Source organism: Aspergillus puulaauensis, chromosome 1 (assembly GCF_016861865.1).
Source record: "Aspergillus puulaauensis MK2 DNA, chromosome 1, nearly complete sequence".
Classification (NCBI taxonomy): domain Eukaryota; kingdom Fungi; phylum Ascomycota; class Eurotiomycetes; order Eurotiales; family Aspergillaceae; genus Aspergillus; species Aspergillus puulaauensis.
Window position 1 is genome coordinate 5,640,800 of NC_054857.1, and position 23,030 is coordinate 5,663,829.

The 23,030-nt window shown below is 52.0% G+C and overlaps 9 protein-coding genes across 9 annotated transcripts; 5 read left to right on the forward strand and 4 right to left on the reverse strand.

Annotated features, from left to right (window-relative positions):
* Positions 1–1,933: 1,933 nt before the first annotated feature.
* On the forward strand, positions 1,934–3,810 carry APUU_12228S (FHA domain protein; the record flags this gene model as incomplete). Its single annotated transcript, XM_041698406.1, has 3 exons — positions 1,934–2,997; positions 3,058–3,154; positions 3,214–3,810. 3 exons carry the CDS (start codon positions 1,934–1,936, stop codon positions 3,808–3,810), a joined length of 1,758 nt encoding a protein of 585 aa, XP_041551594.1.
* Positions 3,811–4,896: 1,086 nt separating this feature from the next.
* On the forward strand, positions 4,897–6,366 carry APUU_12229S (bestrophin family protein; the record flags this gene model as incomplete). The annotated part of the gene is made up of 4 exons (XM_041698407.1): positions 4,897–5,024; positions 5,095–5,236; positions 5,325–5,887; positions 5,970–6,366. The coding sequence occupies 4 exons, from the start codon at positions 4,897–4,899 to the stop codon at positions 6,364–6,366; spliced, it is 1,230 nt and encodes a 409-aa protein (XP_041551595.1).
* Positions 6,367–6,496: 130 nt separating this feature from the next.
* APUU_12230A (uncharacterized protein) lies at positions 6,497–7,741 on the reverse strand (the record flags this gene model as incomplete). The annotated part of the gene is made up of 6 exons (XM_041698409.1): positions 6,497–6,713; positions 6,763–6,917; positions 6,965–7,123; positions 7,170–7,292; positions 7,347–7,544; positions 7,592–7,741. 6 exons carry the CDS (start codon positions 7,739–7,741, stop codon positions 6,497–6,499), a joined length of 1,002 nt encoding a protein of 333 aa, XP_041551596.1.
* A 220-nt stretch (positions 7,742–7,961) lies between these two features.
* vp16 (tethering complex subunit VPS16) lies at positions 7,962–10,757 on the forward strand (the record flags this gene model as incomplete). The annotated part of the gene is made up of 7 exons (XM_041698410.1): positions 7,962–8,106; positions 8,157–8,263; positions 8,316–8,444; positions 8,500–8,993; positions 9,038–9,132; positions 9,182–10,452; positions 10,509–10,757. 7 exons carry the CDS (start codon positions 7,962–7,964, stop codon positions 10,755–10,757), a joined length of 2,490 nt encoding a protein of 829 aa, XP_041551597.1.
* Positions 10,758–10,800: 43 nt separating this feature from the next.
* On the reverse strand, positions 10,801–11,435 carry APUU_12232A (Alb1 domain-containing protein; the record flags this gene model as incomplete). Its single annotated transcript, XM_041698411.1, has 3 exons — positions 10,801–10,998; positions 11,054–11,346; positions 11,420–11,435. 3 exons carry the CDS (start codon positions 11,433–11,435, stop codon positions 10,801–10,803), a joined length of 507 nt encoding a protein of 168 aa, XP_041551598.1.
* Positions 11,436–11,673: 238 nt separating this feature from the next.
* On the forward strand, positions 11,674–13,644 carry APUU_12233S (ubiquitin-specific protease UBP1; the record flags this gene model as incomplete). The annotated part of the gene is made up of 1 exon (XM_041698412.1): positions 11,674–13,644. One exon carries the CDS (start codon positions 11,674–11,676, stop codon positions 13,642–13,644), a length of 1,971 nt encoding a protein of 656 aa, XP_041551599.1.
* Positions 13,645–13,959: 315 nt separating this feature from the next.
* On the reverse strand, positions 13,960–14,659 carry APUU_12234A (EF-hand superfamily Ca2+-modulated protein; the record flags this gene model as incomplete). The annotated part of the gene is made up of 3 exons (XM_041698413.1): positions 13,960–14,323; positions 14,387–14,592; positions 14,657–14,659. 3 exons carry the CDS (start codon positions 14,657–14,659, stop codon positions 13,960–13,962), a joined length of 573 nt encoding a protein of 190 aa, XP_041551600.1.
* A 398-nt stretch (positions 14,660–15,057) lies between these two features.
* Positions 15,058–16,963, forward strand: APUU_12235S (bifunctional C97 family peptidase/thioredoxin family protein; the record flags this gene model as incomplete). Its single annotated transcript, XM_041698414.1, has 4 exons — positions 15,058–15,093; positions 15,141–15,155; positions 15,199–15,420; positions 15,467–16,963. 4 exons carry the CDS (start codon positions 15,058–15,060, stop codon positions 16,961–16,963), a joined length of 1,770 nt encoding a protein of 589 aa, XP_041551601.1.
* A 1,809-nt stretch (positions 16,964–18,772) lies between these two features.
* APUU_12236A (uncharacterized protein) lies at positions 18,773–19,411 on the reverse strand (the record flags this gene model as incomplete). Its single annotated transcript, XM_041698415.1, has 1 exon — positions 18,773–19,411. The coding sequence occupies one exon, from the start codon at positions 19,409–19,411 to the stop codon at positions 18,773–18,775; it is 639 nt and encodes a 212-aa protein (XP_041551602.1).
* Positions 19,412–23,030: the final 3,619 nt, after the last annotated feature.

Below are 23,030 nucleotides of genomic sequence, written 5' to 3' on the forward strand. Positions count from 1 at the left end.
GTTTCATGTTCAGGTCTTCTGTGAATTGCGTTGCAGACAAATATTAACCAAGATGGCACATTCGAATAATATATTATTTGCGTATACCGATCGGCCTTATCACATCTATCATAGAAAGATCTCTGTTACACTGCTATCGTCCATCGAGTCATCTGTCCGATAGATAGCTCGTGCGGACGGGAGCAGGAGCACTGGGAAATATGATATAGATAAGCGAGGATTCGCGGCCGGTTTTGGCCATACCTACGGAGTACAAGGTACTTGGCCGAACACCGAGTCGCCCACGCTTACGAAGCCCGTTGATTCTGGCAGCCGTCATGATGAAAGATCGATCTTCCTTGCATATCGGGCGCCTTGACAATGGGCGGCGAATCCCTTCGCATGATGCGCCCTGGGATTGGGGCCGACTTAACGAAGTACCTGGAAAGTAACTCCGGACGTACCACTACCGGGAGATCTGCCTCTGGGTTTGTCGAATTATAGTTATGTATGATGGAGGGCGGATGACCAACCGGTCGTCAGTAACTTCCTCCGTAGGGTGCTTCGTTATATACTGCGGATCTTGGGCCGATCGCTCTCGCGCCGCTGAGTTTTGCGTACAGGTACGTATTGATATATTTCATAAGACGTCCATCCTTGTCATCATCCTGAGCCACATCGTATGCTGAAACCCAGCAGTATCACCTAAGACCATATCGGACTGGTTCTTGGCCACGTTGGCAGGAATTACGAAATCCGATGGACAGCCCTGGCCGTTGAGAGAACGGTAGTGCAAGAACTCCCTCGTCTCTCCTCAAACTCGTATCTGTATATTAACAGCCCTTCTATACGGGTTGCCACAAACCACGTGAGACAGAGAGCATAACGTCACATGCGGAGATGCGCTCATGACCTTGAGGCCATCGTGGATCTCTGCAGCGCCTGTTTAAGCAGTGCTGCGCTGTGAGAGGCTCACCACAGTTTGGCTCCAGGCCTTAACCCATCGGCCCCGCACTCCAAGCCCACTAGCGAACGACTAACAGGATGCCCATCAAAGCGCACCTTGCCATCCCAGATCGCAGTGGCGATGACAGCCGTCCTTGTCAAAGAGCAGGACAGTGGATGGCGATGAGTATAGAATATCCGGGCCGTGAGAGGGATCCATGTTTGTTGTAGTCAGAAATAGATACCCCGAGCCGAATAGCGGGACATTTGCAAACCTGAACCTTACAGCCAACTCTGGTCCCTGACCTCACAATAATAATTCCGGTGAAACTGCAGCCACGGGCTATCAGACAACGCTGCGCAGTGCGAGGTGCTGCTGACTGCATTCTTCAGGCGTTCGGCGTAAATGGCGCGAGCCTCCAGCTGGCATGATGGATGCCCACTAAGAATGGAGTGTTCCGTGTTTAAAGGATTGAACAATAATTGGAATACGTACAAGAACATAGGATCATGGACATGGACAGCATTCCACTCGCCCCCACTACCCAGGCCCTGCAGGCCGCTGATTGCTGAAGTGAAGATCGCTTGCCATCTGACGGCAGGTTCGCAATAAGAACATGGGCTCATGTCCCAACTCTCTTGCTTTCCCTTTGTCTCCTCTCCCTCTCCCACTTGCATTCCAAAGCCTTGTTTCTACCACTGCCCATTGGAACGTGAATGCTGAACTTTGACGCCCGTCGATCAGCCTCAGCCTCTGATTGAACTCTTCGCACACGACCAGCCAAGTCTCGCTGTCCGAACGTGCGCTATATGCAACCAAGCACATAGACTCAGAGCAATTCGCCGATCCCCACGAGAGAGAGATAACTACAATTCCGAATTCGAACCACCGGCTTTGTTCTTTGCGATTGAGATTTCTTTGGCGTATTTCTTTCTCCTGTTCTATTCTTTGCCAGTCGTTGCCAGTTTTTGCCCGCTAGGGACTACTAAAAAGGCAAATCTGCGCCCAATGATGGCAGCGTCAGTGTCCGCCTCCACCTCGATTGCCAGCCCCCTTCACGTTTCGTCCGATTCCCGTTCGGGGCCTCTTCGACGCTTGAGCCAACTGCGTGCCTATACGCAAACTCATTTTTCCTCTCCCCACTCTTCTGCCGCCCCCTCGAATTCTTCCACGCCCAACGCCCAACAGCGCCCTCGTCGTCACAGCATCAGCGGCCGTCGACTGTCGTGGTTTTCCCCTCACACCACCACGCGCTCCGACTCCGCTCAGCCGACCGCCGCGGCCTCGAGTCCATGCCCGGAGCCTCGTGCTGCACCCGCCACTTCGAATCGCCATAGTGCGATTATAGTCCCAAGTTCTCGTGGTCTCGAAATAGACCAGCGATCTCATAACCAGTCCCCTGAGCCTTCCAGTCCGACTTCCTCGACAGATTCCTCGAGGCGACCGGCACGCGAAGCCATGGCTAGGCTGCGACCCTCGCTCCCAAATCATCAGGACTCTCGAAGCGAGCAAGCTTCGAGTGCGCCGGCGCCGACTTCTGCGCCTCCTAGCACAACGCTCGACTCCCCCGACCCGGTCATCGCTGACAGTGCCTCGTCCGGCTCGAAATCGAAAAAAGGAGCAACGATCCGTTTTTTCCCTCACCAAGACCCAAGTCAGAGCTCTCGTCCGTCGTTACCTTTCATTCCTGTCTCGCGCACTCTCCCGTCCGACACTTCTAACATTCGCGTTGGCCGATACTCCGAGCGAGATGGGCTTCCTCTTCCAAATCCCAGCGAACCATCGGACGCCCCTGTCGGGTTCAAGTCGAAAGTCGTGAGCCGAAAACACTGCGAATTTATATACATGAATGGACAGTGGCATATCAAAGATGTGGGCAGTTCGTCTGGGACGTTTCTGAACCACATGAGATTGAGCCAACCCAATATGCCGTCGCGAATGTACACTATCAAAGACGGAGACATCGTGCAGCTTGGTATCGACTTTCGCGGGGGTGAGGAAATGATTTTCCGCTGTGTTCGTATCAGGATTGAGTGTAACCGATCCTGGCAGCAGCAGCCGAATGAATTCAAGTATGTCCATAGCCTCGAGTCCTTTCCGCGCGCTGGAGTTTAGACTAACCCATAGTGCAGCAAAAACACTGAGAGCCTGATCAAGAATTTGGGAAAGGGTGAGACTGCTGATTATTCTGGTTGTCGGGAATGTTCTATCTGTTTAGGATCAGTCCTGGTAGGTCTATACTACTCTTTCAGACGTATGAGAGTATACAGAACTAACTGCAGTTGCAGAGGCCCTACCAGTGCCTATTCATGGCCGCCTGCGCCCATGTGTGGCATTACAAATGCGTCAGCCGCTTAATCCATACCCCAGACTATCCTATGTTTCAATGTCCGAATTGTCGAGCATACACAGATTTGAGTGCCGAGGTTGACGACTCGAACGATTATGAGGCCGAGGATACCGACCAGCCGGCGTCAGAAAACCAACAAGAGCCAGCGGAGGAGATACGGTCTACGACATGCTCTCCTCAATTAGACACAAGCTGCACTTCGAGTGGTTCGCACACCAGCGAAGACGATGTAATCCCCGAATTACCAACCGGTCCCCTCGCCGATAACGTTGAAAGCATGCATCTAACGGACACTAATCCGTCAGAGCTTCCTGAGGCTTCCATAACTTCTGCGCCCAATACCGACTCCGATGTTCCTGGCTGGCAGTCCCTGACACAAGTTCCTACTGCTGTCCCGCCTAGACAGGCTGGACTACGGGTGGACACCCCTGTGCGCTCCGAGTCGTCAGACGAAAACCCTTTGACACCTCGGAATGACTCCGGACCCTTGGCTTTTGATGGTCGTGCTGGGATGTCATCTACGGACGCGCATTAGAACGTTCGCCGCTATCTCTCCATATGGTCGACTCAGACTTCCGCGTACCAACTGTTTACCTCCAATTTGCATGGCAGCACCGAAAGACATTGCATTTATAATTACTCATACGTGCTGTGCGGCGTTGTTACACATCAACTATATCTAACCATCTGGTTGCATTTCCTAGCATTTAGCATTGCGATATTTTCTTATATCACCTTTAATCTGGACTATACCCCCTTACAGCTTCGCTTACACTATATTTTCACTCGTTGAAATCCACCGGTACCTCGATGGTTTCTTTTCCTTCTATGAGTTTCATTTCGATTGACACGTCCCGGGTTCGAATTTTGCATAGCCATCCCGATTATGCCTCATGCATTGGGTTTTCCGTTGGATTTCTGGGATTGGCGCAGTATGTTACGGGGTCGGATATTTCTAGTCGATGGGCCATTCGTTACGCGTCCTTCCTCGGCGTCTACTATTTCTTTTCAACACTATAGCTTACTGACTGAATGTCACAATGTATATGATAGACATTCTACCTCATACTGTGGGTACAGACTCGGAATCAATATTGCATGTGAATTATAGTCAGTCCGAAAATAGCCCACCATTAGGTAGTTTCACGGTGGCAAGCGCCTTGTATATCAACCCCGCTCACAGCACCATTCCAACCCATACCAAGACACCAACGAAGCTCCAGAGACACCCTCCAATCCACATCCAGGAAGCCCGATCGACAGACTGCGGAGTCCTACCCCGCGTCTTGAGTGCGGTTCATGAGTCGTGCTTCATGCGCCAGGATGCGTCGTGACTAGTGGCTGCACACGCCGTGCTCTGATTCGTTGTCTGTTCTGCATCAAGCAAGCCTGACTGATGGTGAGTTGGTGACATCGAGTCGCCTTCACCAGGTATAATGATGTAGCTGTATATTAAACAAGGAATGGGCTACTCTTAGTCCCTAGGAGCTAATGCCTAGCTCCCCATCTTTATTCAGGTCATCGATGGCGGCTTTGATAACGCCATTACTTACCGCCACTTACCTATCCTCTTCTCCCCTTTTACCATCGCTCTTCTAGCTATCTCAATGACAACAAAGAAATGAGATTGAACTTCAGCGAACTGCCGACCCCGACTCTAAGTCGCCAGAACACATCCGTCCCCCATCGTCACCACTACCGCGCAAGCACCCATCCGCATCTCTTATCATCGCGTCACAAGCCGAGAAGGTGAGCTACCTCGGACAACTATTATAGGCAGTGCGGTTTGAAATTAACTGTATATACATATACGATGTAGATGGCCATTAGTCTTCCGCTTCATCAAAGGCGCAATCCATGGCGCGATCCTGATCTACGTCCTTTTCCACGCGGCGTTCACAGCGTTCGTCGTTTGTCTCGACCGATATGTTTTTGATACGGTTGGGTTGCCCAATACCATCGTAAGTCCCAATCTCACCAAAATCAAGTCATCCTGAACCCTTTCCCTACTATATCCCGACGACCGCAAACACTAACAGACACGGCAAGATCCCCTCCCTCTCCATCGTCGTCGGCCTAATGCTCGTCTTCCGCAACCAAACCTCCTACAACCGCTTCTGGGATGGCCGGAACGGAATGACAGCCTTGCACACCGCGATCCGGAATCTCGTCCGCACAATCCTCACAAATGGCTACAGCCCCGCCGGCCCGCCCACAGGCGCCGAGCGCGCAGATATCGAGCGTGCGGTGCGCATCCTCATGGCTATTCCATTTGCTGTGAAGAACCATCTTCGCGCGGAGTGGGGAGCGGCGTTTTCGTTTGGTGGTCTTCCTGGTCTTATCGGGAGCGATCTCTCGCAGAGCGGGGCGGCGGTGTATAACCCTGTTTATGCGGGGTTGTTGCCCGCCGAGTTGGATGGGTATGAGGATGAGGGGTTGGGGTTGCCGTTCCAGCTGACGTTTTTTGTGGACGGGTTTATTAAGCGCGGCGTTGAGAGGGGGTGGTTCCATGCGCCTGGGGCGAGTCAAATGCAGGCGCAGTTGAATGCCTTGGTGGATGCGTTTGGGAAGATGGAGACAATTCGGTTGACGCCTATTCCGGTGGCGCATTTGTATGTCCTTCTCCCGGTCCTCTTGTTATTGACTTTTAATATGAGGTGAGCGGGTTACTAATATGTACATGGGTTGGTGTAGGATCCATCAGAAACAGGTTCTCGCTTTATACGGGTGCGTTCTGCCCTTCGCCATGGTTGATGATATGGGTTGGTGGACTGTGCCCATCGTCAGCTTGGTGATCTTCACGCTCTATGGAATCGAGGGGATCGGCTCGCAGTTGGAGGATCCATTCGGGTATGACAGGAATGATATCAAGATGGATGCCCTGGTTGGTGATGCGAAGACGGAGATTGATGTTGTGCTTGCGGAGTGGCGGAGGGTTATGGAGATGGTTGATGGGGGGTACCGGGCTGGCGACAGTAATAGTAATGCTGATGAGAACCAGGAGGGTAGTGGTGCTGGTTTGGTCGCGGAGAAAGGGTTTGCCATGCCCGATATGTTTTTAAGGTCGAGAGTGAGAATGCCCGGTCAATGATAAAGTATGGATTGCTTTTCAGCTGGTGCCTGGGCTTGGCTTTGGGAAATGAGTATTAATTCGGATATTTATCTATAATTCGTTACTAGACACCTGTGAATCCCTTCCCGACCGCTGTGCCAGGTGTTGTCTATAGAGGAGCTTCCAGCGTAAGCACACTCTCAAGTATCGTGTCCGGAGTCGCATATTCCAACACCTTGGCCACAGCCCTCAGATCACTCCCATATTGCAAACTGCGATCATCCTCAGGCCTCGCAACGACGATCCGATGGCGAAAAACCTTTTTCGCCGCGAGCGCCACGATCGACGGCGTGAGATAGTCGACGCCGTGGATGACAGCAAGAAGTCTGCAGATATTAGCTTCTATGGAATGGTGTGGTAGAGCTAGTGATTTACTTGGCAAGTTTTGTGAATTGGATGTTGGATCGCGCGGAAATGCCACCCCCAACAGCACGGCTCAGCCGAAGGAAGACGACTATGTCTTGTTGATAGCGGATGAGCTCTGCGGTAGCTTTGACTGCCTTGCTGGCGCCATGAAGCCTATCTAGGAGCTGGCCGGGTCAGTACTCGCGTAGCTTTAAACTTGTGGTAGGTTTACCTCATGGCCGATGCTTGGATGTCGATTGTGCTCGTTGGAGCCCGTTCTATGAATTACCGAGGACAGGGATGCCTGTCCATCCGATTGCCAATCATCATCTTCTAAATACACGTAGCCATCTTCAGAGTCGTGGAAATGCGAGATTAGGAGGTTGTCAATCTATGTAGGTTAGTAGTAGCGTCGCAGTGATTAGCAGTAAACTTACTAGATGGGCGTTGAGCTTCGGTCGAACCTGCCCTGGATCACGTTTTACAACAGGGACAAACAAGAAGTGCGGCGGGGCTTCGATGATATCGTGCCCCGTCGCCAACTTCTTCGACCGCATCAACTAAGGATACGTTAGCCGAGTGAATAATCAGATGTTGGTGAAGCGGTACCGTACCTCTAGAGCCTCGAGATGTATATTTTCAGACGCACAGTCGAGATTTTTCGCAATAACAACATCAACAGTGCTGTATTCCACTGCACCCCCCGGTTCCTTGCGAGGGTAGGCACATATTTGATCGCAAAACTCTTCGAGAGTTGTGGTGTCTGAGAATTCCGCAACTTTGTACACAAGACCATAGGTATGCGAGCAGATCTGGAGCCGTCGTTAGTCGTCGAATAAAAGAATCATGTTCAACTCACCAAGGCGAGTTCCGCAGCAACGTCATTAATGTTGCCCCCAGTAGCTTCAATCAAGCAGTGTTCCTGTCCGCCCAGACACAGGAGGAGAGCCAATTCAAGATCCGACAGTTCACGAGCAAGCTTGCTTATGTCTTGCGTATCATCCATCATTGTATTCCGAGATGGCGCTCATGGTGCATCAACATAATTGGATCTATAGATTGATGGAGAAAGTCGGGGCCGCAGTGGCTGTGGGCAGCTTGATATGGGCGTAGTCAAATCGGGTTAGCGCCGGGCCCAGCCATGTGAGCTTGAGCTCCGAACGACAACAGGCGGCGACCAAGAAACAACCACTGCATCGGCCGCCTTTCCATGAATCTGTCCTCTGCCAATGGCGCCGTCTAATCCACTGGCTAACTGGGAAAGGCTAGGAACTAGCTTTTACCGAAAAGTCCCTGTTTACTTCTCCGTCTTCGACGAGGATGTCGAGTTGGAGAACTACATCGTTGCCGGCGCGCCGTACGGAGGGGCCATTGGTATGCGCTTCTCTGCTGCGTTTGGTTGAATTAAGTGTTGATTGATGTAGCGCTGTATCGAGATGAAAGCAAACCCATGAGGTTTCGAGACGCGCAGACGTCGAAGTCGAACATTGACATTTACTCCCGTTCCGGGAAGCTGATTAACCGTCTTAATGTGAGTTCATTTGCCTTACCAGTGAGCTAGCTGTATATCTGACTCATACCAGTGGGAACATGGCACGATAAGAGGGCTTGGGTGGTCCGATCAGGAGGAGTTACTTGTGATTACTGAGGATGGCACTGTCCGACGGTACTTTGGCTTGTACGGTGACTTTACTTCATTTTCCCTGGGGAATGTAAGCGCAATCCAAATCGAGTCCGGATTTCAAAGCCATAGGCTAACTTCCATAGGGAGCTGAAGAGTACGGAGTGCGGGCATGCCGGTTCTGGAACTCGGGCTTTGTTGCTTTGCTTGCCAACAATCAGCTAATTGCTGTTTCCAATTACCACGAGCCGCGACCAAGGCTATTAGCACAGTGCCCGGAAGGGGAAGTCGCTTCATGGTCATTGATTCCTCCGGCCTATACGCTGTCTCGCTCGGTCGAGGTTCTTCTTGCTGTTGATAAGACGATCTATCTCGTCGATCCCACGGAGGCCGAGGATAAAGTGCTCCAAAATGGACCGTTCAAGCACGCTAGTGTATCGCCTACGGGACGCTTCGTTGCGCTTATCACGGCCGAAGGCAAAGTCTGGGTGGTGAGCAGTGACTTCCAAAGCAAGTACAGCGAATATGACCCAGATTCCCGCGTCACCCCTCGCTCCGTGGAGTGGTGTGGCGATGACGCGGTTATTATTGCCTGGGAAGACGAGGTGCATCTCATCGGGCCGAATGGGGCTGCTGCACGGTAAGTTTACCATCCGCTATGCTAGAAAATTTCTGATTCAGCAGGTATTACTACGATGGAACCGTCCATGTCCTGCCAGAGTTTGATGGCGTTGGTCTAGTCACTAATGATACATATGAGTTTCTACACAAGGTATCAGGCAAGTCTCCTGCTTAATATCCCATTGTTTCTCCTGCTGACTAGAGCAGACGTAACTGAGACTATTTTCCGACTCGGCTCGACATCCCCAGCGTCCGTTCTTCTGGATTCCATCGACCTCCTAGAGAAGAAGTCTCCCAAAGCGGACGATAATATTCAACGGATCAAGCCAAGCCTGCCAGAGGCTGTTGATGCCTGTGTCAAGGCATCCGGAATGGAGTTCGACGCTCACTGGCAGAAGCGGTTGCTAAAAGCAGCTTCCTTTGGAAAATCAGTTCTAGATCTGTACAACAGCGATGAGTTTGTTGAGATGACCGAGAAGCTGCGAGTCTTGCAGGCAGTGAGGGATTTTGAAATAGGACTCCCTGTTTCATATGAGCAGTATATGCGACTAACTCCGGAGAAACTGATTGAGCGTCTTGTGAACAGGAGAGAGTACCTACTTGCAATTCGTATATCAGAATACCTCCAACTACCTGCTGACAAAATATACGTGCACTGGGCGAGCTCGAAAGTCAAGGTTTCCACAGTCGACGATGAAGCTGTGTGCAAGTTGATCGTGCAGAGACTGGACGGGAAGCCGGGGATCTCCTTTGAGGTAATCGCACAGGCCGCTTATGATGAGGGCCGCACAAATCTAGCAACGGAGCTTTTGAACCACGAACCGCGGGCCGGGAAACAGGTTCCACTGTTGCTCAATATGGAAGAGGATGAGATCGCGCTGGACAAGGCGATCCAGAGCGGAGACGATGACCTTGTCAACTACGTACTTCTTCAACTGAAAAGCAAGCTTCCCATCGCTAGCTTCTTCAGGATGATTAACACGCGCCCAATGGCATCTGCACTTGTGGAGACGACCGCCCGAGAAGAGGACACTGAACTGCTGAAGGATTTATTCTATCAAGACGACCGGCCTTTGGATGGCTCCAACGTGCTTCTTTCGGATGCTTTGAAGCAGACAGACTTGCCGCGCAAACAGGAACAGCTCCAGCTCGCTTCCCGGTTAATCTCCGACTCTAAAGACCCGACATTGATCTTGCAGCAGAAGCTACTCACTGAGTCGTCACAACTACTCAAAGTTCAAGAAACCTTGGATAAGGATCTGGCAGAAAGATCCGAGTTCCTCGGCCTGAGCTTGAATGAGACAATCTACAGATTGATCAGATCGGGATACGGTAAACGGGCACAGAAGATCCAAAGCGACTTCAAGATGCCCGAGAAGACATATTGGTGGTTGAGACTACGGGCATTGGTGGCTAAGCGTGACTGGGGTGAATTGGAAGAAATCGCCAAGATTAAGAAATCACCGATAGGATGGGAGGTGAGTGAAGACATTATATCATTGGTATCATTGCATAAGCTGACATGAACGTGAAGCCTTTCTATAACGAGATTTTAGGTGCTGGAAACACAAAGCTGGCTTCGGTCTTCGTCCCTAAATGCACCAACCTGCCCGCCGAGGAGAGGATTGAGATGTGGGTAAAATGCGGAATGATTGTAAAGGCCGGAGAGGAAGCCTTCAAGGCAAAAGACGTCAATACCCTCGAAGTCCTTCAAGCGAAGGCCTCCGGCCCGTCTGCCGTCGAGGTTGGCAGGATGATCAACCAGCTCCGGCCAAAGAAATAGTGATGCGATCACTTCGTCTTTTATCCAACTTATGGTCAATGCCTCAGGTAATCTCGTCGTCCTCATCAACAGGAGCATGCTCGTCCATCGCGACGTTTTGAGTAGCAGGTTCTTGGCGTGATTTGGGCTTGTTCCCTGTGGCTGTGGAAGCATCAGCCATGGCATCGTCGTCGTCATTACTACCTGCTTCAGCCAGTGCGTCAAATTTGGTCGCTTTTCCGTTCAGGTCGCTCCACTCGGCCTAGATACGCCCGTTAGGTTTAAGAACGGGATTTGCAGGGTGTTTGAACACTTACACTGCGAGATTTGATGGTTTTCGCTCGGGTTTCGCTCTTGGACACCTTGATCTCTAACTGATCCATAATAGCCTCTGCCTTGTCCATGCCCTTCTGCTGCCGCAAGCGTTGCGCCCGTGATTTGGATTTTGGATTTGACTGTTTCTTTGACACGCCAGCATTGGCACGATCAGCAAGAATGGACTCGCGTTGCATTGGCGTGTTCTCGGCTCGAGCGAGGGAGGTCAAGGACTTGTCGAGGTCGAGACTCGGTGACGCTGCCCGGCGGGCAGCCCTTGAGTGTTTTGATACAGCTGATACAATACTGTTAGCATATGCATTTAGACGCAGTTAATACCCTAGCTAGAGGTAAAATGGGCAGCTCACTCCTTGCTTTCGCCATAATTTGATGTCGTCGTATGTGTAGTTTTTTTTACGTAGAATATTTTTGTGGAGACCGCTATCGATAAAAGTCCGCTACGGGCGACCGCACGGACCCAAAGTGCAGCTGGGGCGCTTTCATGCAGCCGATCTGCAGGTGCTTCCTCTTTCCATACTACACTTTTTCTCCGTCATCCTACAGTTGCCTATGTTTCCAGCAACGCTGTCTCTATGCCGTGTTTCATAGTTTTTCATCAGCCATGAATGCTCGCAGAGGGGGGATTGACTTCCTCGCTCAGAGTCGCTATAACAGCAGAACGACCTCCGATTATGATGACTTCTGGCATCACTTGCAGAACGCAAACCTGACGTATATTCTTGTGACAGCTGTATCAGTTTTCTTTTTTCTGAGCTACTTTAAATCAGTCCCAGTATCGGTTGTTGGCGCCGTGTGGGATCTCATCGTCTACCTGACGCCGTCTCGAATAATCGCCGCCCTGGACTCGAAAGCCGCAACAGAGGAACCTTCGGACCCGTTGACCTTCCAAGCGAAAGGTGAGGCGATGCAGCGTATACTCGGATTCGACCATGCTTCGTTCCCTTCGTTATTCCCTCGGCCGACGGCTCTCTCCGGACTCAGCACCGCCCTCCTGGGAAGCAAGGACACTGTGCCACCCGGGTTAGGAAACTGGGATAACTCGTGCTACCAGAACAGCATAATCCAAGGGCTAGCGTCGCTCCCGTCATTTGCGGAATTTCTAGGGCGGAATATCGATTTCCTTAGCGGGAAATTCTCACTTTCGACTCATGAAGCGCTCAGGGGGGTCATCGAACGGCTGAATGCTGCGGATAACTACGGACAGCGGCTATGGACTCCCGCGGATTTAAAATCGATGAGCAGCTGGCAGCAGCAGGATGCCCAGGAGTACTTTTCAAAGGTGGTGGACCAAATCGATCATGAGGTACAGCAGGCTACAAGACGACAGACGCGCAACCTTGGTTTGAAGATGGCGGGACCGCAAGAACACGTTATTGGGGCTGTTTCAGCACAGGCAAATGGTCCTTCTGAAGCAGGGCAATCGGGGAAGCAATCATTCCGCAATCCTTTGGAAGGTCTTCTTGCGCAGAGAGTTGGATGCATGCAATGTGGATGGACAGAAGGACTATCCCTAATTCCTTTCAATTGCTTGACGGTGCCTTTAGGCACGAGCTACGAGTACGATGTTCGGGACTGTCTGGATGAATATATGAATCTGGAGCCGATTGAGGGTGTGGAATGCGCGAAGTGTACCTTGCTTCGCGCTCAAGACCAACTTCGCAGTCTGCTGCAGCAAATCAAGGATGACGAAAATCTCTCACAGACGGCCGACTCAACAAAGATGTCTGACGCGCTCAAAACATCAGCTGAGCAGCGACTGCAAGCTGTTGAAGAGGCACTAGATGACACCGATTTTACGGAGAAGACGTTGTCGAAGACATGCCACATTCCCTCGAAGAGCAGGGTTTCTACAACAAAATCAAGGCAAGCTGTTATTGCAAGGCCTCCCAACTGCCTCACCATTCATATCAATCGGAGTGTTTTTGACGAAACCACTGGGTTACTGAGGAAGAACTACGCAGCCGTCAAGTTTCCCCGCGTCATTGATTTGAGCGAATGGTGCCTAGGCGGGAGTTATGCGGAAGCCGTCAAGGAGAAGATCGAGAACTGGGGCACAGATCCTCGGGTATCGATGCTACCGCCGCCAGGCGCCGTGAGAGATACTTTCGGACGCCGTTACGAGTTGCGCGCGGTAATTACTCACTATGGTCGCCACGAGAATGGCCATTATATATGCTATAGAAAGTACCCGGTCGATATATTCCCGGCCCACGTCCCCGAATCAATCTTGGAGGCGGACGGCGAGAAAGAAAGGACCGAACGTTGGTACCGACTGAGCGATGAGGACGTTCAAATGGTTAGCGAGGAGAATGTGATGACCCAGGGAGGCGCATTCATGCTGTTCTATGAAGCTGTTGAAGCGTCTGTCTCCGAGTTAGGCGGTGTCGGCTCTAATGGAGTTGGGAATCCGGTGTCGAGTTTCAGTTCTACCTCACCGGAAGATATGTCCTCTATTACCTCGACAGCCACCGATCGTTCAACAGTCTCCGACGCTTCCCGCGCTACAAGCGTATCGATAGACGGCGTTGACCCGCCCAGCGAGAAGGGCCAGCCTAACTCGGAAGTTGACTAAACCTCCAGTATTGGCCACCCTTCGACTGACCATCACGTCCTCTTGAACTCAAACATGCAGTTGCGTGTACAATGATACCCAAACAGAGCATAATAGGCGTTAGCGGCTTGCCAAATTTCTCCCTTATTTGTATTTATATCACAGGCCTTGGAATCTCGGCTGTATCAGTACCCATTTCGAATACATTAATACCTAAACTTTTGTCATTGACCAAACTTCAGCAATTATACTGGTAAAATTATGTATGCACCAAAGGCCGCATCCAACACCATAAACACCATGCACGCAATAATTCATGACCGTAAGAAACCCAACCTAGAAAACGCCAGCCCGTAACATAATCTCATGAAATTGCTCCAACGACACCCCAGCATCCACACCAGCACCCCCATTAGCTTCCAGAATCATATCCCTAAGCAACGCATCGCCCGAATCCTCTTTCAATTCGCGCGCAATCCTTCTCAAATGGCTCAACGTTATCGGCCCGTCCGTCCCACGGGTAAACAGCTGAAACGCAGTGTCAACCTCCGCGGACATCGCCTCGTCAGACCGCGATCGCAGTTTCGCCGCCGCGACGGAGAGAAACGGCGCATAAGGAACGTACCCCGTGACCGTGGGGTCTATCGCCGAGAGAATCGATTGGAGTTCCTGTGAAGACTCGGGCGAGAGACCTAGAGCTCTATTGAACCGTCGGTGTCAGCGTCTATAGCTGGCTGTCGCATCTCGGAGAGGACCAACATACACAAGAGCCTTCCGCACATCCTCCCTCGCAATTACTCCTTCCTTTTCATTGGGGAATTCTTCGTTCGGCTCGGAGAAGATGTGGAACACCTCTTTGATCTCGTTTTCTTCTTCGCCGCTGATGTCGTTCTCTTTCGCGAGTTTGGATTGTCGTGCTTTCTTGGGGGCTGACGAGGATGCGCTGGGCGCGGAGCGCTTCTTTGGTGGCTTTTTTGACATAGCGTTAGTTAAATACCTAGTGAAGAAGCGAGTGTGAAATAGGTGAGCTCACCATGTGGCCGTTGGGTTAGGAAGCTTAGCTTGGATGCGGTGGTTTGCGATTGACGTCAAAGAAAGCCGTGAAAGAGCCAGCCGCGGAGCTCGGCCATTGGTGGGCGCGGTGAAAGATGGATTGGACTCTTGACTTCCGTCAGACAATCATATTGCAGACCTGGACGACTGCAGCGGATAGCTGGATATCTGATGAGGTGTTGGACCGTCGCATCTCATCGAAGAGGACGGAAGCTCACGCCCGTGATGCTGACGTAAGGCTTCGTGCCTGGCATCTGCCTGGTTGCTTTTCTTCGCACGCATTTGTAGGAGGCTGATCATTCTACTTTACTTTGATATTTTTTAAATTCTTTTATTGATTTCTTGCTTGGAATCGAGTTCCCTGCGAAACTACGGCTCATTATGGATATAGAGCTGTATGTATATGACCTGTCCCAGGTAAGTTACTCACCACAGAAGATGGTTTACATTGCTAACTCGCACAGGGAATGGCACGAATGGTATGTACAATGCTCACGAAAACGACATCTCTGACTTGAGTAGTATTCGATGGCCTTGACTGGGACGCAGATCGATGCGGTGTATCACACATCCTTAGTCTTCAATAACGTTGAGTACTACTTCGGCCAGGGCATTCAGACTGCTCTTCCTGGTAGCACACATCATGGACAACCCATGGAGAAAGTCCGTATGGGCAAGAGCGAGCTCCCATTCGAAGTGATAGAGGAGTATCTGCAATCGCTGAGCTCCGTCTATACTCCAGAGGTATGGGTACGCCCCAGTTGTAGGGTTACCTACTAATGAAGTACAGTCCTACGATCTCTTCCTGCATAACTGCAACAACTTCACTCAAGATTTGTCCATGTTCCTTGTCGGGAAGAGTATCCCCGAGCATATTAGGAACCTGCCTGAGACTTTCCTACGCACGCCACTAGGTCAGATGCTGAAGCCCCAGCTTGAGGGTGCCCTGCGTGGGGTAACGCAGGCCCCAGGGCCAGGTCTGCCAGGGCCTTCTGCACGGCCTGCTGCACGGCCTGCTGCACGGCCTGCTGCTGTCCAGTCCCAAAATAAGGTCCGTGTGGTGACCAACTTGAGCGAGCTGGAGACACAACTGTCTTCCGCTTCGAAGTCTTGTGCGGTCATATTCTTCACCTCGGCGACTTGCCCTCCGTGCAAGATGATGTACCCGTTGTACGATGAGCTCGCTGAGGAGGCTGGCCCTCGGGCTATCCTCATCAAGGTGGACACCAGTATTGCCCAGGACGTCGGCATGCGGTACAGCATACGCGCAACACCTACCTTCATGACCCTCCTACGAGGTGAGCAACTCGATCAATGGAGCGGAGCGGATGCCGGCAAGCTACGTGGTAACGTCCGGCTCCTTCTCGAGATGGCACACCCTTCGCACCGACACCGCGAGCTTCGCCTGCCCAGCTTCCAGCGCACCATCACCAACTACGTCATGTACAAGAAGACTCCTCCGCTTGAGAAGCTCGTCCAGAAGCTCAAACCACACGACCAAGACGCCACCCTCCTCTCCATTATCGACTTCATCAAGCGTCGCACCGAGTCCGCAGCAGACACCCCATTACCAGCAGACCTACCTCACTTCGCACCCTACCTGACGCAAACCTTCCAGTCTCTCCCGATAGAGAACCGCTTCGCCCTCGTCGACCTCGCCCGACTCCTCTTCATCGACCCTCGCGTGGCAGGCTACTTCGCCGAAGACACAGCCCACACTCTCCTCCTCACCCTCTTCACCCTCGACGAGTCCTCCGAATCCAGCACCCCCTACAACCTCCGCATCGTCACCGTCCAACTCGCCTGCAATCTCTTCTCAACCCCCCTCTACACCCACCATCTCTCCTCCCCAACCAACCCGCTCCGCCCAACCCTCCTCTCCCTCTTAACATCCACCCTCCTCGACACGCACAGCAACCTCCGCGTCGTCGCCGCCTCTCTAGCCTACAACCTCGCCGCAATAAACCACAACGCCCGATTCACGACCACCACCACCACCAACCAAGACGCCGGCGCCGAACCCCTAACAGAAGAAGAACAAGTCGCGCTAACAGCCTCGGTCGCCGAAGCGCTTACACAGGAAACAAGTAGCGCCGAGGCCCTGCACGGGCTGCTCTTCGCTCTAGGCCTTCTCGTCTACGAGGCGCCTGACGACGGCGCAGTGCTAGACCTTTGTCGCGCGCTAGGTGTGAAAGATGTCGTAGACGGCAAGAAGGGCGTTGAGGGTGTTAAAGGCGATTCTTTGTTCAAGGAGGTTGGGGGTGAGTTATTGGGGAGGGGGCTGTAGGATAATCAATCAATCAATCAATCAATCGCCTGCGTTTCGGATTACTAGGAAGTCTAGCCTTTGGGCCTAGACTGGAGGTTTGGATTTGGATTTGGGTTTGGGATGTTCACTTGATTTACCTTGCTTTGTTTTGACTAGATTTGGATTCTGAATAGACTCGGGCCCGGAGATGAATGCAGCGAGGGCGAGTGGGAGACGCCAGTCCTTACTTCCAGATATTTAACTCAAGGTTCTCTTTCTTTCTTTCTTTCTTTTGACTCCCGGCGGCTCGCTTTTTGAGTTAAGAGGCTTGATTTTGAGAAAGGGGTACGAGAGTACTTTTGTACTTTTGCATATAATCAAAGACAACCCATTGGAATAATGGACATCGTAAGCCAACGGCTTGACTTGACTTGACGTGACTTGGCTTACTTTCGATCCAATTTTGTTTGATTCAACTCAATGACAGGGAGAAAGTTTAAGTCGAAAGGAATAAATCTTAATTTAAGAAAGAAAGAAAGGACGCGATGGCGCTGCGATGAAATGGCCCGGACTCTTCCTCCTTTGTTCATGTTGGACTTGTCGTGATGATTATGGATGAACCCCGAGACCGTGTTTTGCTTTTTCCGGCTTTAGATTTGAAAGCCGTGTCAGTCACCTAGTTACCGTTGGTTCTTTAGGTGTCATCTAGTAAAGTACTTCGCTGTCAGGTCAGCCAGTCACTTCAGGTATCCACGGAGTACGCGCTCCGGTGTTGGACTCCGCACTAACTCTAAGGGCCTAGTTACTAGCCCTGCTGTCGTTGTTTGATGTCGGACCGAGGGGTCAGATCTGAAGTCCGCCCAAGGACCAAGGCAGTGCGAGAAGGGGCCAGTTTCAGTTTCAGCTTCAGCTTCAGCTTGGGGCCTAAATCCAATGCTATGGATACGGCTTTGCATAGAGTACTACTGTAGTGAGTAGAGTGCAGTCTAAGAATAGGATAATGTTGTGTATGATAAAATCATAACTCGTATTCAGAGTCGAATGCTACCTAATAGAAGAGTAGATGCTACCTAGTTATAAAGCAAGACAAATCAGGATAAGAGATATCCGGTATGGTATGGGTATGACGCTGGGCTATGCTAGTAAGTAGGAAAGTCGGAAAGGAAATGCAACCAAGTAGTAACTAACGTGAGCTGCCGTGGCACGCTCGGGTATGAAGAAAACAGAAGAGTACACGACTGGGTATTGAACAGGACATGAATAATAAGATAAGTAAATGAAAAGAGGCAGATGATCGCTAAAGCAGTAAAGCAGGTGAAGCAGAATTATGGAGGAAATGATTTCCCGAAATAGATATCAAGAGCCCAGTGAGTCATACTCCGGAGTTGACAGCACAGACAAGAAGAGAAGAAGCAAAGAGGTGATAAGATCGGGTGAGAAGTAAAGAAGAGTGGGAGAAGGAGATCTGGCGGTCAAGACAAGGTGGGTGATAGGCTGCTGCGTGCATGAGCAGACAGTCATGGGGGAATTTCTTCAGGCGCCGACTGCGATTGGTATTAGGTAAGCCGCGGGTCGGATCGGGCGCCGAATCACAGGCCTGCGCGAGATTGCCTCTTTGGGGAATTCCCGCCCGCTCCGAGGTCAGCGCGTTTGACCTCCGCACGTGTGCTCAGCCTCGCTGTGCTGCTGTCATGCTGAGATGAAGCTGGGGCGAGGTGTGCCGTGGTGGTCAGCGAGTTGGTATGTTGTGTTGATGTGGTGGTGTTGATGGGGTAAAGTCAGCACGGCTCGGACAGCCCTAAGAACGACCCGCGTGGAGCGACCGAGTGCTGAAGACGCGGGGGCTGTCTAAGTGCGGTAGACAATGCCCTTGGAAGACGAGGCGGTGCGGCGCTTCTTCTCGGCGACCACGGGCTTGCGCTTCTTCGTGCGCTTGTTGCTTTCCTTCTCGCTGGCTACTAGCTGAGCGACGCGCAGTGCCTGCTGGGCTTTGGCGTGGGCCTGGACCTGGGCGAGGAAGCGTGATCGCTGGGCCTCCTCCTCGGCTGCCATGCGCAGCATTTGAACCTGCTGCTCGGTGGTCAAGCTGCTGCCTCCCATGCGCGGATCGATGGCTGCGGACTCCTCGTCAATAACCGGCTCTGGGGTGATGGGTCCACCAGGGAACAGGTCCTCGTCAGAAAGGTAGGCGCTAGCCGAGGAGCCCTCTGAATCGCAGCTGATAAGCGAGGGGCGGTTAGGCCATGAGGGGAAAGCACAGGCGTTGTTGGTCGAGTTGGATGAGAACGAGCACTTCTGGGGGTTGATGTCGAGGAGGTCGTCGTTTGGTGAAGGTGGTGGCGGCGGCGGGATGCTGCTCGCCAGCGGAGAGTATGTGCTGCCGAAGCTCATGTCAAAGTAGACATGGTGGTTGCTGGAGCTAGCCTCGCTGATGGAGGAGCGTATGCTGGACTGGTCCCTGCTCCAGGGCTGGAATGGGTACACCATCTTGCAGGTGTTGTGGATAGTGAGGAGACAATGATGGTGGTGTTGTCGATTAGTGAGTAGAGTGGGGAGTTCAGGCGAGTTGAGAGGGAGACGAGAGGCTATATAGCCCGTAGGTGAAAGGGTGTGTTATGAGGCGTGTGGTGAAGGGAGGCGACCCAGAACAAACAGCGGAGCGTGAAAGGGCTATATATGAATGTGAAAGGGCAGGCCAGATCGATCGGGGGTTCTGGACTCCCTTGCATGGCCCAGCAGATAAGGCGCCGCGGGGAGAGGATTTTTTGGATTTATTTTATTTTATTTTTTATTTTTTTTATATTCCCGATTTGGGCATTTTCGAGACCCGAAAATGGATAAATAAATCGGGTGGGGCCCCGAGTCACAAAAGGCCCAACTCCCAGCAATGAGGCGTCCACTTGGCGACGATGACAACCTGCGAGTCAAACGCGGCGATCAGGCGGAATGGCGTTCCGGTCGACTGCTGCAGCTTGATGTTTGATTTTGAATATTCTGAATAATTCGAGGTTTGAAATGATCTGTCCAGACTCCAGAGGGTGACAGATATCCAACACACAAAGTACGTTGCGACGACTTGAGGCGGGATCTATCGATTTATGTCTTTGATCCTTCAACCGTTCTTCCTTTCATCCTTTGTGTCGGATTCTCTGTTCTTTCAGCCGGTCCGCGGACCGGGGAAGATCGGATGGAATTTGGGGTCGCGGCCGTGGGGACGAAGGGACCAACTCAGGAAAAGAAAAATAAAATAAAATAAAATAAAATAAACCGCCAACGATTTTCCATTTAGCCGCTGACGATTTTCGTCCTTGTCCCGGAATAATTCATTCCCCAGATGAACCGTCTCATTTTACAGCTTATTATTCCATTCTGACAGCCATACTCCGTACAGACTCCGGACTCTACGGAGTTCTTCAGTTTGCTTCGTGGAGCGGTCTGGGTTTCGTACCCAACCGGTGCTTCATGTTGGTGTTGGTCATGCATTCTCACCGCTCCTTGAGCTCGAGCAGACCCTGTTCCCGGCGGATGTGCGACGCCGCTGCATGTATTATGTACTCACCCCTCCAACTCATCTATCCTGGCCAGTCCCTGCTGCATTTTCTGGCGGTCAGAAACAAACAGTCAAACGCCGACAACCATCTTAATTTTGGAGAATTTTCGCGGTCGCGAGTCGCGGCTTGAGAGTTGAGAGTCGAGACTCGACGGGTTTGACTGTTCACATTACCTGCCTCTTGACAATCACAGGCGTACTTTGTAGCAAAAGCAATATCGGATCCTCTCGTGGGATTTTCGGGTGAGATTCGTCCTCAATGCTCATCACATCACGGGTGTCTCCGCTGCGCGGTATGCGCGGGGAATCTCCGGCGATTATTTTCGCTGCTTGTTACCTGAGACTGAACTCTGAGCAGACTGTCGGAGGATACGGAGGAATTAATTGTTTCTATTAGCGATTTGTGTCAACCGTATCAAATGTATCATTGCTCGGAGGATGGCCGTTTGAGCCTGGAAATCAACTCCCGATCCCCACAGCTCATCTCCCCGTTGGAAATCGAACCTGAACCACGGGTTGCCCCCTTGTCAGGCTGTTGGACTGACGGAGGCCGGAGCAACCTGCCACAGGCCCGCTGCTTCTCCAGTTTGACGAGCTCGTGGATGCTCTAGAAGACAAAGAACGACTCGTCGCCTTCTAGCTTGCTCTCCGCCGTCGCACCATTGCCGACCGGCAAAACTAGGCACAATCCTCCTCCCAACACAGCAAGGCGACTCCACGATCCGTCACAAATTCGCCTTTTGCAAGTGCCGCTAGCTCAACGGCTTTGGGCCGGAAATCTCCCCGTTCTCCAACCGTCTTTTTCCGTCGGGGGCGCGGCGGATTCCCCCTTTGAAATTGGCCGTCATTTCCTGAATAGGAACGCCTGGTTCATTTGCGGGAAAACTCCGGAATCGACCCAATTTTCGGTCCTGCTGGTCTTCGCTCCTGATCCTCGCTCCTCGCTCCTCGCGCCTCGGCGGAACGCTGCGCGAGCGATCTCCGCGTACCGGCTGGATGGCTCTTTATTTAATAACCGAGGTATCCCATTCCCCAGGCTTGGCTCGCCTCAGTCAGAAGCAATAGGCGTAACCTCGGACAATCGCAAGAATGTGAGGCAGATGGTGAGGCAGTTGCGAGGCTATTGTGAACTGGAGACGGGGTGATTGTGAATGTGATGCGCTGATGCGACACCAACGGTACTTTGGCTACCCCTGCTTCCGCAGCTGCATGTACGGCTATCTGGGTGTGATGCAACATGCCCGATCTGGACTCCCAGGAGACTGGGACATCCACCAGAGAAACAACTTATTGAAGTGCTTTCCTTGACTGTCGTGTCTGCCCAACCACAGAGTGGGATTAATGATCGAGCCTCTCGCGGCAAACGTAAAGCTGGTCCGAGAGGGTCTTCCTCAATAGGAATGATGGGACAGCTGCACCGGGCCGGGCCTCAGCAGAGTGACGACTCGTCACTGAGTCTCGTTGGTACAATAATGGTAGAATATTTACCAGTCACACTCACTATCAGTCAACCACGGACCGCGCTATTCGCGGGACGGCAGTCAGAGCTCGTTCATTGCTTTTCCTGAATCAATCCCAATCCCCCATCCTGATCCTTCATCTAACAACCGATAATCGAACCGTTGCCTCGGATTCCCCACCCTTCGCGGAACCGACCTGGAGCATCCGTAAATGATGAATCGTGCCCAAGGGGCAGGACGAAGCATCAGCTCCAGGAACTAATCAAGGCTAAACAGTAGTCCCAGTGATCAGTCTCCATCCTTTATCCAGCCATCCACCTCTGGACCTGGGAGTCTGGGACTTCGTCATCCAGAAGCAGCCAATCAATTCCTCCCATGCTCGGGAAGGCCCGCGGAGCGGCGGGACAAAAGAGCTAAACAACCGTCGCCCAACCAGTCCCCAGTGTTGGGCTCCAAGATGGGGCCGGCCCCTTTTTCCTGGCCCCGGTGTCCTGGTAACTGTGCCTGCAAAGGCGATCTATCATTTACCTTGGGCCCTGACTCCTTGACTCCTGCTGGCTGACTCCCTGCCTCTGTGATGGACTGTGATTGCGACTGTTGGTGTTGATCAACGGACAGCTGACCTGTTCCAAACGGGAAAATGATAGTGGAGCCGGGCGCGGAAGGCGGTTCCCATCCGTACCAAAGATCAGGGGCTGAGGAGCTCAATTCTTGGTTCTCACTGCTTCTTGCTTACTGCTATGCACATGTGCATTACTCATGCACAAGCATCCAGTCTGGAAACTGGATGTCCGGTCACCACACATAAATCTCCGTACCCTTACTGAGTGCCGCTCAACCTTCATCCTGCTCCCCATTGCGGATAATGCAGTTGCAAAACACCGTGCACATTCCAGCTCAGACACCCCTAGTCATTCCAAATGACGACTACCGGCGTCCAGAGCCCATGCAAGTCGAGCTCAGACCCAGCACGATCGATCGGATGCATTCCTACCTCCCAGTTCTGGATACATACCAGCTGCAAGCCTGCATAGTGCATACCATTACCCGGTTTTTGGAGTGGACACGGACCACCGCCACTTCTTCAGGATCAGAT